Here is a 19908-nt window from a genome sequence, read left to right as displayed (position 1 = left end):
TTCACTTTCCTATCAGAAAAGTTACTATTGAAGAAAATCCAAGCACTTTTACTGTCCTAAAAGGTGATGACAGACACAAAAATAAAAAAAAAAATAAAAAAAAAAATAAAAAAAAAACACACATCATTGTAGAATCAATACATTCATCGCTTCGCTCAGAATCTAAAATGTGTTTAACTTAATAAGCTAGTACCTACCTACATGAAAAATTAGACAGAAAATCAAACGATCCGTATGCGTAAATGTACTTTCGGTCGCGTTTAGTGGTTCTGGCCAGCTTTTCTTTACCGAACACGACCCACAATAATCATATTATAATCAAATAATCGAACCAAACATTTCAGCCATAACTTTGGGTGGAACCGTTCCATTTAATTTAACAATGGTGTCTATGCATCGTCGACATTGAAGTCGTTCAGTCAGGTTAGGTTAGGTTAAACCACGGTAGAATCTTTGACCACAGTCATTCTTCGCGAGCTCTGCACATCACATTAATATTATCATAATACATAATATAATAGTCCTTATCCTTGCCGCATCTGTGTGACATGAAATATTAAAAATCTGAAAAACCACGTAACAGTACGCATTTTTTGTACGATTATTGTTTAAAATTTTGCGTAAAGATTTAATGTATATTTAAGTTAGGTACCTACCTACATATTATTGAAAAATAATACGAGTAGCTTTTATGCTGGTAATTCGATTACTAAATAGACAATATTTTGGTCTATTAAAAATTAGATAATATATTATGCATATTAATTATTTATAAATATTTTATATACCTCTATATTTTTCTTAATTTTAGTAGCTAGTTGTTCGTCCATTGTCAACGTTCCGATTATAACTTAAGTCTTAAAGGAAATATTCATGTTGATTCCACTGCCCCATACAGTATTCGTTATATTAAAATATCTCTGAGACAACGGGTGCAATTTTATAAAATCCAGCCTGCCAGTATAATGTCAACACAATTTTAATTTATCTGTGTACAATAAACTTTGGATACCTACCATATTCCGCTTTTGAGACGTATGTATTAATATTAATTATTACCTATAATGCATAAGTGTCAATTGTATGTGAAATTCATGCTTATCAGTTTTTATGAAAATGTATACGTTTATTATGAAGATATTTCAAGACATTATAATAATATATACCTACTCTTTTGTAGAATTTACATTTTAAGACCACCATTCAACTCTTTTATTATAAACAAGTTTTCAACGATAGGTACAATTATTATTAAGTTTTTACCAATTGCCTAATGGAATTCCTTTTAAATTGTCAATGATGAGGGTACAGGTAAGTACACATAATAAGCTTCAGTCGAATTTTCCATCTGAATATTAAATTTCTTTTTTTTTCACGGGGTAATGCATTTTTATAGAACGCTTGAAAACAATTTCACAGCAAGAATTTGTAAACTTGTCTGGCTGCTCACGGCTCGGATTAAAAAATAATACAATGTAAAATTGATTTTTTTAAGCATTAACGACTTTTGCTTTTTTGTTTTAGAAAAATTGTTTGTTTTTTGTGCTCGTCGAACAAAAGTAGGTAGGTTATAAACTTATAAAATTACAATGGGTTATTTAATTTATTATTTTATGCGTTTGTGCGTGTGAATTCGTTTTACTGTTTTCAAACCACTGCCAAATGGAATAATAAAATAAAAGCGGGGGGACGAGGTGGCCGAGTGGTCTAACGCGACGGATTCGGCACAGCCGGTCCGAGTTCGATCCTCGACCACTGGGCGGCATTTTTCTCCGTGCAAGTCACGGTGTCCGGAGAACAAGTGCCGCCATCCCCCCACCCCGGGGCACGGCAGAAACCTACGGGTGCCCCATTAGAAATTCTGCCAAAACACAACACACACGTGTACCAACCTACCCAATATAAAACCTACCAAACCTACCCAATATAAAAAAAAACCTACAGTGCCCTCCCCACACCCAATGGCCTATGTTGCCGCGGGTTACCCAATAAAAAAAAAAAAAAAAAAAAAAAAAAAAATAAAAGCTCGACGTAAGTTTTTTTTTTTATTATTCATTTTTTTTTTTTGGCCGTTGTTTTCACACGTAATTAATTACGCGTATGCATATCTTACTCAGCCAATTTATAAATAAAAGCATCGTAGCATATTCATGATGACGACACACACACTATAATAACGTCTACCTTCGTTGCGATAAATTGTTTAAATTAATGTCTACACGGTTTGTGACTTATAATGCTCAAGTTAAAATGACTTTAATAACATGCGATAATGTTCTCTAAATCTATTAACGCTCGACATCTGTACAATATGATATGTTTTCGAAAAATATAAAAATGTATTTATAAATCTAATAGTATTTTAACGCAGTCAAGACGTACCTATGCATAACATTATATCATTATATTTTGGCTTTCGCAGCAAATTGAACCGATATAGTATTTACATTTAAATATAATATATTATAATACCGGGACAATATACTGCAGTAGTTATGACGTTATCATATTATTTCGGTTTCTAATTATTGCGTGGGTGTATAATAGCTGTGAAATATTATTATTGAAGTGAATGCTCACAGGCGACAGCAGACCATATAAGTATATTAATAAAAACTAACACATTAAACAATCAGAATTGATCGTAAATTGGATTAGTTTTATAATTTGTTATTTATAAACTAGATATTATACCTACATAATATTATATACGGTCATTGTTATATATTTATGTAAAATATTTAAACTCCAATCAAAGTCAAGTCAATAATTTAAGTATTCGTGTGTATTGATTAATATACAGTAGTAGTATACCTACTACACTACTGACACACTATTAAGTGTCTTTTTTAAAATCATTTTAATCGTGATATACAATTAATTGTTGTCCGTCACTTATTCACAAACAATCGTAGAATATTACGTATTTGCATTTATTTTTGTTTTGTACACGCGAATAGCTGTGCGTATTATAATAGTCTATAAATAAGGAATATTTGTTGACGTTTCGCCGAAAACCTGCCTGCATTTTTAAATTTAATGGTGTAAGAGAATTTGAATGACTTTAGTTTAAGCAGCAGCTCGTTCGGTGTTTTTCCATAGCTTTTGTTAAAAAGTCTAATTTATGGAAAAACTTTGAAGTCATTTGAAGGGGGATGTGCGGCGGCGGCGGCGGTGTCGACACGCGGCATTGTCGACAGACGGACCGATTTCTGTCGTCGTACAAATAATTGTATCATTTTGTTAACGCGTGCCTGACAATAATTTTACCCTCTCATCTTTTATACAGTACTTCGCTCTAGAACAGAAATGTTTAAAAACTTGTTCAGGTGGTAGGTGCTTCGTATATTTGTGCGCAAACTTTGGTGAGTACGTATTATTATTATTACTATTATTATTATTATTATTATTATTATTTCGAAATAACAAGAGGGTAACAAAAAAGTTTTTAAAAAAAAGTCATTTTACATGTTTTCTGCTTTTCCTTTGGGAATATTGCGAGTAGGCATGGGTAGGCCGTACACGTCAATAAGGATTGAAGCGCTTTTTCATTTAGCGCAATCAGTAAATCCAAATGATTTGTTTGTAGAACGGTCCCCAGAGTTTTGCCAAAATTAATTTAGCAACATTTGGGTAAAAACAAAATACACTATGTACAAGTGAACAGTAATACATTTACATTAATACGCATTATTATTATTATTATGATTGTTGGTGGGGTGGGGAGAAAGGAAATTTAGCCAAAAGAGGCTATGGCACCTATAAAATATAACGTAAAAATGTACAATAACTTCTTGTAGGATAAATTTATAAAAATGAATGATAATATTAATACCATAAACATGCCTATTAATACAATTTGTAAATTTGTACATGGCCGATGGACAGTCTGTCCTCCCCAAAGCCCTTACGCCTTTACCGTAATAGGTAATAATATAATATTTACATCGTACCTAACTACTTTTTTTTTATAATTAGGTATTCAATATTCATAATATTGTCTGCTATAATTTATAGGTAATACAGATTACATAATATATAGGCCATTAATTGAGCTTATCATACTGAAACGAACATGAACATAAAATATCACAGAATAATTAATTTAAATTTTAAATTATTATTTTTACATTTTTATTCTGTGGTAGCAGAAGCAATATTTCTCTAATCCCTCTTTTTAGCCACGGCCCATGGACTATTCATTCTGTAATATCTTTCCATACCTTCCTTGCAAATATTGGTTGGTTGATGGTTCGATATGTTGTATACTTTTAATGTGAATATGTGATAATAATATAGTCTATTAGTCTATCTTAAATCGTAGTTTGCAAACGTAAACATATTATTATAATCGTATTGTACTATTGCCAATGTCCATTAGGTACCTAATGACGTACGGTTATAGTTTTTTGTCTTATTTTTTTCATTTACTTAATAGTATCACTGAATAGGTAATATTTCAAAGGTTGGGTAAATTATATACTTGTATGATGATAATATTATAAATTACAATAGAGTATAGAAAATAGTGTTAAGTTCATGAAATTGTGTTATTTCTTTGAAAATATCAAAGGGTAATATTATATTCTGGGCGGAGCGATGAATGTATTGATTTTACAATGTGTGTTTTTTTATTTTATTTTTATTTTTGTGACTGTCATCACGGTTTGGGACAGTAAAACTGCTCCGATTTTCTTCAACAGTATCTTGTTCGATGGGAAAGAGAATCTAGTTGGTGCATTAAGGAGGTCAAATTTTCAAATTTTCAATAGTTTTCAATAAGGCCAGGAAAAACAATATAAAAATTAAGGAAAACCGGGAATTTTTACGCGAAATCAGTTTTTGACAAAATCGAATTTTAGTTTTTAATGTAACTTTAAAACAAATGAACGTACATACATGAATTTTTCACTGTTTTTTTATATTTGCATTTTCTATATATCATAAAATTTTAAAAATATTTTTATTTGTTTTGAACTGTTTAGAAACATTTTCTGGTTTCTAATTTTATTAGTCTTTTTTTCTATGAATGTCAATAAAACTTTATTTGTTGGGTAAAAAGGTTGAAAATTTAATACAAGGCTCTTACTATATTGTTACAATGACATTTGAAAAATATAAAAACCTTAGTCGCAGTTTTTATTTATAACCATTTAAAGTTCAAATATTGACAAAATACTTAAAAATCACAAAAATTAGCAAATTATTTTGAGTTGAGAATTCATAGAAATTTTTTTTTTAAATCTAAAATTTAAAAATGTAATAAAAGATTATCTATAAATTTGTCTACCTTATCAAAAACAAAAAAAATGTCTACAAGAAAGTCAAATTAAATTTTTATGAGCATTTGAAATTCATATTTTTACAACAATTGATATTCACTCGATTTCTCATGTAACGATTTCCTTGTTTTATTGTAATTAAAACGTATGAATGTAGATACTTTAAAATTTTACTGAATGTTTATATAAGCATTTTCGATACACGATAAAATTTAGAAAATAATTTGACTCTTTTTGAGTTGCTTACGGACATTGTCAGTTTTCAATATTTTTAGTTTATTTTTTTACAAATATCAATAAAATTTTATTTGTTGGGTAAAAAGCGTGAAAATTTAATGCAAGGTTTCTGATATTTTGTTACAATAGCAGTTGAAAAATATTAAAAATACATAGGCACATATTTTTTTTATAAGCATATAAAGTTCAAATTTTGACAAAATTTATCGAATTTAAAATTTAATAATTATTTTTTAGTTAAAAATGTATAAAATGTTCAACTTTTATAGCTAAGGATTTAAAATTTAAAACAAGGTTCCATGTAAATAAGTTATATATAAATTACTTAATTCACAATAATATCATCAAATATACTTGGTAATATCATAGGCTGACTGACCGTTTTCGCTCAGAATCGTTTTTCTTACACAATGATATTATATCATTGAATTCAAATTTATCACCATCCATTACAGTGGCCCACTTGTAACCTACTGTACAGCAGAGCGACATATACTTACCCATCTTTTTTTATATTTTATAATGTAATTTTTAATTTATATTTTGTTTTATGGGTTCAAATTTATGCATATTGCAGGTGAACACTAATACAGTAGTACCTGCATGTTATAAATACAAACATAAATACTATAATATTGCCAGTTAGTTAACTGTAAAATGTATACGAACAGGAAAATGTACAATTCGTAAAATATTACAACTTTGTAGTAAATCGTACGATACCAAAACTAAAAAAAAAAAAACCGAAAAAAGGCATAATATTAAAAACGAATCAATCAAAAATATATTTTCTGCTTACGGTTTGATAACGAAATTAAATTATGGGTTTTTAATCCAAAATTTATTACAGAATACGATTGCATTGTAATAATAATTATACTGTCATATTATTTTATTATTATAATTATTATTAAACACTGCGAAATAGTAAAATCGTTAAGAGTATCAATGTTTTTAATGCCACTGCAGTGCAATAAAAGTCCTCCCAAACTACCAAGTGTAACGATAAAAAATTCGTATTTTGCGTATTGTGTATAGTATTGCATATTAGTATAATATAATTATATCTACTACAGTACTACCTATTAATTGGTTTTAATTTCTATAAAAATGTAATAAGCAACCATATTGCCGGCGTCTGATTTGCATTTCAAACGCGTGTCGAAATAACGATTGATACTTATTTGTGTAGTTATTACTTACCTCCGGGAAAAATGTGCGAAATAATGATTCATAACATTCTACAATTTATTATATTATTAATATTACGTCTATAAAAACAGGGTATGCTCACCTCCTATATTTTTCATTTAATCATGATTTCATTCAAGTTCTGATTTTCAGAAAGTTTAAGTATACTTTTTAAAGGACCATATTTTCAAATCCTATGGTTGTAAAATTTCAATTTTTTTAAGGAGTTGTTTAGATACTCAACTCTATGAATTAAGAATAGTAGTTTTATGATAATGGTTTAGGAAGGTATCGAGGCACTATCATAAGCTATGGTTCTTTGATAATTCTAGTAGGTACCTACCTATAATTATTATTAATCCATCAACATTTATAATTCGTAAGAATTTTAGGTTCAATTATAATAAATAGTAAATCTCATATTAAGATATAACTTAATATTGCCTATCTTATATTTTTGTAAAACCACTTTTAAGGACCATATTAATAGTAATTATGATTGCGATGAATCACCCTGTATGTAATGTGGTATAATAATACTAGAACATCGTGTACTGACAACGGTTAACAGTATTTACCACAAGTTAACTAGGAACGTTCTTATTTTTTTTTCTGTTCGTACCTACGCGAAAACATTCCTCTTTTACCCGACTCGCGTGTCACGCGAACTGTTTAATTATTTACACGTATTCTTCCGTCTACGAGGTGGGCTAACCGGTGCAGTCTATCAGCCACGTAATATTTTACGTCAATTACCTATATACCTGGTTTTAATTTGCAGGCAATAAGCTGAATCATTTAGTGACCTGGTCAGGTCACCGGCCCGAGCCTTTTCGAAAGTCCGGATACTGCGCGGTATACGCCCGCGAGTGTGTCGTGACATTGTGTTACCCGTACGCATGTCCGTCAGTTCACATTTTTTTAAACAAACATAATATAATCATTAATATTATATTAAAATTGCATATTATGAGTCATGATAATAATTATAATATACGACCTCGGTATTTTCAATAAAAACAAAGTACATGCGATAGCATGAAGCACTGAATATTATAATATATAATTATACTTCACTTAGAGTATCCGCCAAAAGTTATAGTTTTTACCGTTGTGCATCTATAATATTTTAGCCGCAGTGTAATTTTAAGGTTGACAAAAATTTTATATTTTACGTGCGTTTGGCCAGCCTCCCCTCCCCCTAATGGAAAATCCATAAACAAATTACACATATATTTAGCACGTAATTCGCACGAATTCGCAAGCCTGGTTTTGAAATTTGCACGACCCGTTAATATTTTATCGAACTATTTCAAAGATTTGTGCCCGGCTAGCTGCAGCTATGAACTTTTTAACTCACTAAAGTGCTATAATACGCAAAAGACTTCAGCGCGCGGCAAGGGATGTCATAGATTTAACGTAACTTTATACCCAAACGTGGGTATGGTGGGTATACAAAAAAACAACAAATGTGTCATGCACGAGTAACATTATAACGACTGAGGGACTGATTTTTTTTTCCCAGAGGAATTCGGAAAACGCTACTCGTCTCGGTAATATGCACGGGATTCATTATTATTTCACAAGTATTGCACAAACCATAATATAGGAGTATTCGCCTGCGATAACCGAATTAGTATGGTACGAGTATAAGTTGAAGGACTATAAGAGTAGATATCTAATATTATACGGGTTGGATCATTAATAGATATTTAATACAACAAAAGTATACAACATACTATAGTATACAATAGTATACAACAATAATATACTAATATTTTTGAAAACATTTCTTTTACATAATTTTAAATAATAACAAAACAATATTTTTGAAAAAAAAACTTTTTTATTATAAGTACTAATTTTATCGTTATAATGTTTTAAAGGTTAATACTCCTTATTTAATGACAACGTAAATTTTTAATTGGATATTCAGCACCAGAATAATATTTTTCGAGTATTTTGATACATAAAAATCAAATTTTGGACAAGCCGTTTAGGAGTTATACATACATAGTAAGTTAATATATAGCACTCGTTTCCACTCATCTAAACTTTTTATACTAATAAGTAATAAGTTACAACTCATAAACTTCTCTCGTCTGAAATTCGTTTTTATACATAGGAAAAAATATTCTACTTTATAGAATAAGGAATTTAAATAAATAAGTAAAAATATATTTTTTTAGAAAAGTGTTGTTTTTTAATGGTACATAATAGATAGATACTTAATAAATTATGTCTAAATATATTTTATAAACGTGGAATTATTGGAATTACGATTGTCTTACCATTCGCCTGGTGTACCTACATATTTTATTACTTCGTGAAGTTTGCTTAACTATTTTAACTAGGGGTCTCTTTTTCACATGTATTGAAGAACACGGATGTACGTGTTTTTATGAAAACTGTGTTAAAGTGCGTTTAATTAAAATACACGTGTACACGTGTAATAAAAGTCCGTGAGATGAATTTATGTATATTAAAATTCCTTGCACTATGATCAGTGATGGATACGAAAATGGAACACAGGGTCACGTGTCCCATGTGCCCCAACCAGTGTTGAGCCGAGATAAATATAATTTTATCTAGATAAAGATGAAAAAAATTTTTTTTAGATAAATTATCGGATACATTTTTTTATATTGGATTATGGCACTCTCCTTAAGTTCGTAGCAATATAGAATAACTTAATAGTATTTTATCGAAAATGTCGATAGTTATTAGTAAATATTACCTACTTAATAAATTACTTAATTGTATACCTATAAATTATAATAAATAAAATCCGTTTAATAAATTAAATTATCTGAATAAATTCATCTAGAAAACGGTGATTTTTATTTTGTATAACTGTGTAAATTAATAGTCTCTATTTATCTAGATAATATAAAAGATAAAAGAATATTTATCTTGATAAACTCAACACTGGCCCAAACTCATTGTCGTTTATAAAAACTAATAATCACTTAATCATATAGTTTTATTTTTTAATCTGAAACTTTTTGTCAATTAAAACTATTAATGCATGTGTATTTCGTTATAAGGTTTTTAGATTTTAAGTATTCTATGTACAATCTACATTTAAAACAAAACTGCTTTTCGATAAGTATGACAAAACCAAACCAATTATTTTAATTACAAATTATATTTCTAGTTTATAATTTATATACATTTTATAATATAATGCGAATTATAGATGTTTTTGTGTTTGATTTTTCTCCGAATATTAACTACAAAAATAATTTATCAAACTATAAATACAACAATTGAAAATTTTTTTTAAAATTTTTAACATATTTCGTCAAGTCTATTGTATATTTTCTGGGCTCGGTGTATAAATTAAAGCAGACATTTTTTTTATTCTTAATTAGAACAATGTATATTAATATTAGCAGCATAAATTATTATTAACCGCCATACCTGTGCCGTATATTTATAACAATATACATAATACAGGTACGCGTGCACCTAGTACGCGTCTGAGTGTCTGACTCAAATATACGCAAGTTCCAACAGAGACAGAAAATAAATTATTAAAAGCGTGGTGCTACTCGTGGTTATCGTTTTTCCATGTTTTCCGAGTAGGTATATAATTGCGCATTCTCCCGGACATCACCTTAAATAATCGATAACCCGATCGCGTTCGCATATATATAATGCAGACGAATTTCGCATAAAATGGTACGAAATTCCGTCGACGAAACCGTTTTCCGTCGGGGTAAATGTTGAAAAAAAATTAGTACTCGCTAATAAACTTTTTTTTATACATTTCCACTTTGCGCTTCATAAACCCATAAAATATATATACGATGGGTATTCGATACCTGCGGGAACAGTGGTACAGGAGGTATACTTATATTCTAACACTCGGCACGTGAAACTCTTTTTCCATCACAGCATATTTTATTGGCTGCGTTCGAATAATTGCGTTCCAAGAAAAAAAACCCATCCGTTTTGCAAAACGTTTCTTAAAAAACGGGTCCATCCGATGCGCATTTTATGGGAAATGCAATATTATATTGAAAATAACATGACGTTCACTTGTCATTTAATAATTGTATTTAATTGTAAGTTTAAACTTAGAAAATTTAGTAAAAACGTTCAAATAGGTTTAATTTTTATACATATTATGCAACGAATTCCAAGTTTTTTTCAAGTCATGAGTTCAAATTTTTCAAGATATCTGTTTTATACAATTCTAATGCACTGATTTTTAGATTCTGAGCGAAGCGATGAATGTATTGATTTAATAATGATGTGTGTTTTTTTATTTTAGTTTTTTTTTATTATTTTTATTATTTTATTTTTGTGTCTGTCATCACCTTTTAGGACAGCAAAAATGCTTGGATTTTCTTTAACAGTAACTTTTCTGATAGGAAAGTGAATCTAGTTGGTACTTTGGGGGGTCAAAAGTTAAAAATTAGTTAGTGGTTTCAGTAGTTTTCAAAAGCGACGTGAAAAACAAAAAAAAAAATTAAGGAGAAACGGGAATTTTTACGCAAAATCTGTTTTTGAGAAAATCGATTTTGGTTTTTGGTTAGGTTAGGTTAGACTAACTCTAAAACAAATGACCGTAAGGACATGAAATTTTGACTGAATGTTTATAATTGCATTTCCTATACACCATAACATTTTCCAAATATTTTGACTTATTTTGAGCTGTTTACGAAAAATGTCAATTTCCATTTTAATTTTTGTTTTTTCTTCTATAAATATCAATAAAATTTTATCTGTTGAGTAAAAAAGCTTGAAAATTTAATAAAAGGCTCCTAGGTTATTGTTTCAAAGGCAGATTAAAAAAATTAAAAATCCTTAGTCATAGTTTTTATTTATAAACATTTAATGTTCAAATTTTGACCAAATACGGAAAATTCACGAAAATTAGCAAATTATTTTGAGTTGAGAATTCATAAAAATTTTTAATTTTAAATCTAAGATTTGAAAATGGAATACAAGATTATCCATAAGTTTGTCTACCTTTATCAAAAAAAAAATGTCTACAAGAAAGTCAAATTAAATTTTTATGAGCATTTGAAATTCATATTTTTACAACATTTAATATTCACTTGATGATATCGTGATACATATTACTTCGCCTAAAATTAATCGACAACCCCCACCTATTATAACCACCCACCGGCCACCGGAATTCTATATATTATTTTTTTATGAGATTATCATCCCGTCGGAGTCAAAACACTTTCGAACTGAAAAGTTTTTCAATCGTTATTAGACCAGTACTTATATATTATACGTACGGGGCACATAAAATATGTATTTTTTTACTAACTGGAAAAAAAATAAAAAGACGTTGAGAAAATACTAAAGATATTTTTAGCATGGACCTGCAAACCGTAAACAAAATAATATACAGTCAGCTGTATAATATATATATTGTATTATGTGTCCTAAGAACATGAATAAAACATTCGTAGGAAAAAAATATAAGACTACGGCGTTAAATATTATTACGATTATTGTTTATGATATTGTAAATGTTGTGTATTACAATATTAACGCGAAATTAGATCGTATACCATTGACAATTTATTATAACCGTTTTGATTTAAATGTTTGTAGATGTATGTGGATTTTCGTTGAGAAGACTCGTGTCTACTGTTTTTGTATCTCAACCGTGACACTGCAATAATATAATAATATGTTAAAATCTGTTAGATTTTATAACACAGTGGTTATGACGTATACATATTATAAATGTATAACAGTGGTTTATATTTTAATGTTTTTCAGTGGTCAAAATTATTTTAAACAAAATAAATATTGTTAAATGATTTTTTACTTAATTTTAAAAGCGATGGCGCCACCGAGGATGTTATCAATCTTTAAAAATAAAGTATTGCCAGACAACGTCGACTTCCTACTTTTTTATTATTCTTTTATTCTTCCGTTTTTATACTAACTAAAACTGTTGTGTATCGCAAATTATTCGATGATGCGTCTATTCGCACTTATACTAAGTAATTTTTATTTTCTTTAGTTCCTCGGAAAACAATAAACACAATAAAAATTGTGCTCTTGTTTTGTGTCGTTAAAAAAGAAAGTGTTAAAATATTTAAAAAAAAAAACAGTTTGAAATGAACACATTATAACTTTTTATTGAACTCCGAAATGTATTTATTATTTATAACGGTGTTGTTATAATATCGTTTTAACCGCAAGTTCATTACGAATTAAACGCTCACCTTTTTGGCACACATGCACATTATATTATTTTAACAACCCTTACATCGCTTTTAATAACACGAAAACAAGTTTGTATCTATATATGGGTATTATAATGTATCTTTATACCTACTCGTGCAAAATATAAGGAATAAAATAATATTTATTATTCGTTTTTTACCAATTAATATTGTTGTTGTTCGATCTCTGATGTTTATATATGAATATAATATTATAACAATTGCCAATTATTATCTTATTATAATAAATAAGTCAGTTCGGCCGCAACGTTCAACATGAACACACGCATGTCGAAATCGTCCGCGCTCCGTTATCATATCGCTATTATATAATTGGTCACAATAACATTACGTCATTATCATGCCGCATACACCTAAAACAACTAAGCGAAACCTATCGAACAGTTCGCCCAGTCAAATCGACAAAAACACAAAAGTTTTTGTCACCCCGAATCGTTACGCCGTACTCAACACCGATGAAGACAATATACTCACCACACCTACAACTAGCACCACGGAAGATCCGGACAGACCACCTCACAAAGTTCACAACGCTAAGCCCGTGGCCCCTCCTATCCACATCAAAAACATATCCAACTTCTCAGCATTCAACACCGTCCTAAATAATATCACCGGACCCAACGGTTTCACCTGTAAGTCAACTCCGTCATACCTCATTGTACAACCCACCGATAAACGAACTTACAATCCAATAATAGATTATTTACATGAAACAAGCGCTAGTTTTCATTCGTTTACCCCCCCCCCCCCCCAAGCCATCGCACATACAGAGCCGTCATCAAAAATTTACATCATTCCACCTTACACACCGATATCACTTCTGCTCTTACTGAACTGGGACATTCAGTCAAGAGTATTTACAATGCCAAAAATAGGAACAACTGCCCACTCCCAATATTCTTCGTGGATATCCGCCAGAAAGAAAATAACAATGATATCCATGATTTTACATCTCTTCTCAACACAATAGTGAAAATCGAAAAACCAATCAAAAAAAGACGTGGCTCACCGCAATGCCATAATTGCCAAGACTATGGACATACAAAGAATTATTGCAGCCATAAAGCTCGATGCTTCAAATGTGGTGAAAACCACCTGACAATCGAGTGCACCAAGGACCAAAATAGTCCAGCCAAATGCGCCCTATGTGCTAAAGACCACACCGCAAACTTTAAAGGATGCCCAGCCTACAAAGCTGTCTTCAAAAAAACTGTCAATCCAGCCAAAGGATCTGATTCCAACACCTATCAAAAAACCAAATCTTACGCTGAAGCCACCAAAAATCATCAAAATTTACACGCGGAACTCAAAATCACCGACACTCTCTCAAGTCTTATTTCAAATTTAAACTCACTAATAACTCCCCTTATCTCATTTCTTTCGTCAGTCCTAAAAGCACTCACAACTAATAGCATTCCATAATCTTATCTTATCGACCGACAATTCACATTAAAATTAAATTAATATTTAAAATTTATATTTATATAATATCTTATCTCCCATTATTTTTCATTCCACAATGACATCATTATTATTTTCTGTTAACCGTATCATTATTATATAAATAATACCTTGTAATAACATGTCAAGAGAAAATGGTACCGAGATTTGATAACTTAAGTTAAAACTTATAAATGTAAGAGGTGTCGCAAATGTGTGATTTCCCTCCTCATGTGAATAATCATTGTCAACTGTTGTAAATTAATAATTTTACTTATTGTACATACTGTATAGATCGTAAGTAAGTATCAAATAAAGTCAATTCTAAAAAAAAAAAAAATAAATAAATAAATAAGTAAAATATTAAATATATAACTTTTTATAAATATACGTGTTATATAGTTCAAATTTATCTTTTTAGCCTTAGGGTAACTTACATTGAATATATACCATACGATTATCGATACTATACGATGTATGTGTGAAAATGTAAATTAAAAAAATCCCTCATCAGCAAGTTTGTGGTAGGCAATACGTATATAAGTAGGTATAACGTCCAGTCAAGTCCGATTAGGTCGAAAAGTATGTATCGTCTAGTTCACTCATCAAATCTTCTGGAAATCGCTAGTTGCTGTAAGTCTGTAATCGTATATAAGACATGGGCAAAGGTACTCGTTAAAACGTGAAACAATTCTCATTCTTACTGTACCTTATATCCACCATCCACCTGTAATATATAATATGGCATAGCTGTATATAGGCGTAAGTATAGGTACTTACTCTTCGTACCACTGCTACCCCCGAGTCCAGTTTCTGCTATATTACACCACCTATTACGACCCAGTCGTGTGTATTACGACACGAATAAATCGCGCTTAACCGCCATCGACCTATATTCGTTCTTTATACATATATATATATATATTATATATCCACCGCGTGATCGCTGCGCACCGTTATTAATTGCGCGCGTTTGTGTCGAACGACGGCGGAGACGCGGGTGGGACTGGAAGTGCTTTTTCGGAAGTTTACGACCACTCTCACCAGACCCCTACTCACTCCCACCACGCCAAAAACGATCTCTGCAGACGAAACTACTCCCCGACCACACTGCCACCGGTTCATTAGGAGGTATTCGCGAAATCAGCTCTTACACATAGGTATATATATTATATATAGGTATCTCGGCCGAGGTGAATGTCATGGAGAAACGAGACTGTATACTTCGTATATTATATAATATGTACTTACGCTTTTTTCACACTCACGAAACAGTAAAAACTCCCTCTTTCGCTTTCAGTCCATCTCCCCTTCCTCCGCCCCTGGAGACTACACTTTGTGACAATCGTCGCCACATGCGTGTGTGCGTATACGTATAGAGCCCTTAACGGGGAGACGAAAGTTTGGCTTTCGTCATAAACAACCCCTCGACGACGATGACGACGACGACTCGCGAGTCCCCTCCATAAACGTCGCTTTATATTACACGCGACGTAAACGTCCATTGCAAAGACTTGTTTCGTCGTCGCCGACGTTACACTGCTGTTGTACCATCGTACGCCATTATCCGGAAACGACTCGCTCGATAATAATAATTATTGCTTTTCTTATTATTATGATCATTCTTATTTTTTTTTCGTCTCTTCGCCACATGTAACCATATCTGTCTCGAACTCACACACACACACACAAGAACCCGTAAATGATGCACATATAGATTTAGGATGGCGACGTCTGGCCGTCGCAGTTGCGTCGTCGATGGAAACGCTAACATTTCTTTATTGTGTTGTACACGTTATTATATCCCGGAATGTCCCGGATACATTTTTTTCTCAAATTATTTTTCCAAATATTATCATCTCTTCGGCTATATATTAATATCTTGAAAATAGGACATACATTTTCCGAATATAATAAATAATATTATAATATTGTAGTAAATTTACAAGACTAAAACTACATTTTTAATTTACAAGGCGATTCAATTATCGATAATACTGAGTTGTTGATCGATCGTCCTTTGCAATTTCAGTACAAGATAATATTATAACAATAATATAACGAATACCTTCGTCAGTGTTCTTCACTAAATTGCATACACACCGCGTGGAGAGATGGTTGCAGAGTGGAGAGTGACATATTGCTGCACTCAGTGACCTGACAGTTTGGTGGTTAAAGTTATACATACAATATATTTCGATAAAAAATCAAATATCATGATTTTATTTCGTAAATCGTTCTATCGTTTTGTTTCACGCCATGTTGTAATATTATAGTATCAAAAACTATAAGTAGATTAAATAAATATAATTTCCTCAAACTACTAAAAAAGAATACTTTCTCAATAATAATAATACGCGAAAGTCTACATCATTTTTTAAATTTAATGCCGTTTAAATCAATAATAATATGCATTGTTCATGAATTTGTTTAATATTACATAGACTTTAAACCCATCAATATCGTGTACCCTTTTCAACGATAAACGTAATATTTTATAAGTACGAAACGTATAAATATTGTATTATTATATTAAAGTAAAACGATATATGTAATAATATAGGATGCCATAAAATAAAAATTTACTACCCTCTCCACCACCGTCGAATGGTATCCATCAATAACACTACAACACACAAAAAAAAATTACGAGATTGATTTAAATAAAAACAAATAAATTGATAAAGCCGCAGCAGCGTACGTCAGCGTCATGTTTTATAAATTTAATAAATCTCCGTAACCAGATTCCACCAAGTAAAAAAAAAATATTTAAATTCGATAAAGCCAAAATATTATGTCGATATTATACTGTAACAACATCGTAATATTAGATTCTGAGCGGAGCGATGAATGTATTGGTTTTACAATGATGTGTGTGGTCTTTATATTTTTTAATTTTTGTCTGTCATCACCTTTTAAGACAGTAAAAATGATTAGATTTTCTTCAACAGCATCTTTTCTGATAGGAAAGTTAATCTAGTTGGTACTTTGAGGGGTCAAAAGTAACAAATTCCCAGTAGTTTTCAAAAGCGCTAGGAAAAAAAAATTAAGGATAAAAAAGAATTTTTACGCAAAACATGTTTCCGACAAAAACGTTGTTTTTGGTGTAGCTATATAACAAATGACCTTGGATACATTAAGTTTTGTGCTGTTTACAGACATTTCAAGTTTCCAATTTTTTAAGATTTTTTTTCTATAAATGTCAATTACATTTTATTTGTTGGGTCAAAAAGTGTGAAAATGTAATATAAGCCACGAGGCACCTGATATATTGTTACAAGGTAGTTAAAAAATATTAAAAATACAGTTACAATTTTTTTTGTGCTAAGGTTCCTTGGTCTAGAAATTCGCAAATCGCCCTTACGTTGCCAATGAACAAAATCAAGTAGTGCACCCGCCGCCACTACCATAACGAACCAAAACTTCAACAGGTGTGTCACGTGCTGCTTTTAAGTACGAGGCGTCGGAGCATATTAAACGATTGGCCAAGCACCGCCAAATACCGAAAGCTGTCGACGAAAAGATGTGCTCCTCGGCGAAGCCATTGTCGCTTGTTTACAAGACGTCGGTACTGTTATAAACCCATTTCATTAGTAATATAAGTAATTGTAATATAAGCATTTTTTGACGTTTATATGTAACCATGTATCCACCGTAGGAACGAGCACGGCCGGCGTATAGAGCATTCCGTTGAATGGACACTTTTGAGCCACAGCGGGCCCGCCCGACCGCGCTCGTCCCCAAGGCGAGTCAGTCGTTGTCAGTCCAACAGAGCCTCCACAAATCCGTGTATTTTTTGTATTAACATAGTGTTCAAATAAAGTATAGTGGTTAACTACCTTACTGCGTGTTTCATTTATTTAGTTGTGTAGACGTACATATCACTACGTATCCTACAACTCTCCAAGCCCTGGATACGTGGTACGACCCGGCAATACATGTTTAGTCGGTTTATAATATTATGCTCTAAGTACCTATATCGTATATTATATAGGTACCTAATGTATATAATAATATCTATATATAAATATATAAATAAATATATGTATATATAATATCTATTTGACAGTAATTCGCTCAAATTATTGTTACTTATTGTATTTCTATTTTATAAACGTAATCGAATTGTATGAATAAACTTGCTTACTAATAAACTAATGCTTATTAAACCTAATATAATATAACATAATATTATATAAATACACAAAAATAACGTACTTATAATATTGAACAGTAAAATATCGGATTTTTTTCACTGTTATAGTTGTAGTCTATAATATACGTGTATGCGTGTATAATAAAATATAAGTCGCAGAGGACTGTGAAGTTAGCGGGAAACTAAAAATTACCGGTACACCATCAAGTTAAGTTGAACAGTACAGTTTGTTTTACAAATGATGATTTGAGTAATATAATGCCATGGTAAATGCTATTTTATACATCCACTATACTGAAGTATCCTTCTCAACGTAGATGTTGGCAGTTGATTATATAATATATTAGCAGGTAGAATTATCTAAGTATAAATAGTACAAAGTTATAATAAGTATAAACTATAAACTATTAATACATATAATATTATATTATACAGAGCCACTTATACAATATTATTCGATAAGGAATTTTACCACTATAATAGAAGCTTATAATATTTTCAATTTTTCACTATGGTCTATGAATACAACTCAATCTATTGATTCGTAAGAATAGACATTATGGGGCATCCCCGAAGAAACTCTATCGATGATTAAACTACATATATATATCTATTTTCTCCGAAATTCGGACACCCTCATACACTGCAGCTGAGTATAATAATAATTGCAAGTCGTCCCGTATCGTTCTTAGGTCCTACGACGATCTGGAGATTGCGTCGTACTCGTGGCCGCCACCACCGTCTTTTCTCCACGGGGTGTATAAACGTGGTTTACACGCCACATGTTGTACGACCCGCGTAAATTCTGATTTCGGTGAAAAAGTCGTTATATACGCGTGCGAAGAGCTTTTGCGCGCCCTCGTGCCGCGCTTTATTTGCACTTCCGATTTCCGGCCCGAGCGTTTTATTGTTTGGGGCTGCAGAGAGGATTTACTACGGACGCGACCCCAACGCGCCAGACACAAGCGCCCCGTGATTAGCGATAGGGCGGTTTAGTCTTATATGGTGGGATGTTATACAGAGTGATTTGCAGAATTCTATCGTACGATAGGTAAGGACATTTTTCAGTTTCACGTATCGTTTTAACGAGAAAAAATGTTTGTGACGTGAAGATACGTGCGCGCCCCCTCGACATCGATACTAGTCTAATGGTGTCGGGAAGTGGGGGGAAGGGCTGTACAAGAAGTCACCTCCCTAGAAAAATGATTTAACCCCCTCCAAAAAAAAGTAGAATATGGAATTTTATGAATAAAAAACGAAAATTTTAATTAAATTATAATCAATATCAATTATTGACCTATTGTGAATAAAAATATCTAATATGTTAGTTTGCTTATTAATATAATAGTTTAGTGTGTTAATTGTTATTTGTTAT

General features: G+C 31.2%; 1 protein-coding gene across 2 annotated transcripts; it reads left to right on the top strand.

The window, feature by feature from the left end:
* The first annotated feature begins 13168 nt into the window (after positions 1 to 13168).
* Positions 13169 to 18163, top strand: LOC132939186 (uncharacterized). Of its 2 annotated transcripts, XR_009663958.1 has the most exons (3): positions 13169 to 13569; positions 17707 to 17945; positions 18036 to 18163. XR_009663958.1 is itself a non-coding variant. In XM_061006238.1 (2 exons), exons 1-2 carry the CDS (start codon positions 13278 to 13280, stop codon positions 17718 to 17720), a joined length of 306 nt encoding a protein of 101 aa, XP_060862221.1. In that variant the 5' UTR covers positions 13169 to 13277; the 3' UTR covers positions 17721 to 18023. The 2 variants fall into 2 exon arrangements, 1 of the variants encoding a protein (XP_060862221.1); XM_061006238.1 differs by lacking the exon at positions 18036 to 18163 and having other exon boundaries at positions 17707 to 18023.
* The last annotated feature ends 1745 nt before the right edge of the window (positions 18164 to 19908 follow it).

Source organism: Metopolophium dirhodum, chromosome 2 (assembly GCF_019925205.1).
Source record: "Metopolophium dirhodum isolate CAU chromosome 2, ASM1992520v1, whole genome shotgun sequence".
In the NCBI taxonomy this organism is placed as follows: domain Eukaryota; kingdom Metazoa; phylum Arthropoda; class Insecta; order Hemiptera; family Aphididae; genus Metopolophium; species Metopolophium dirhodum.
This window is presented reverse-complemented; position numbering and strand designations above follow the sequence as displayed.

Bases quoted from the DNA above. Each gene is read 5' to 3' on its own strand.
- LOC132939186 (XM_061006238.1), top strand. From the start codon at position 13,278: ATGCCGCATACACCTAAAACAACTAAGCGAAACCTATCGAACAGTTCG.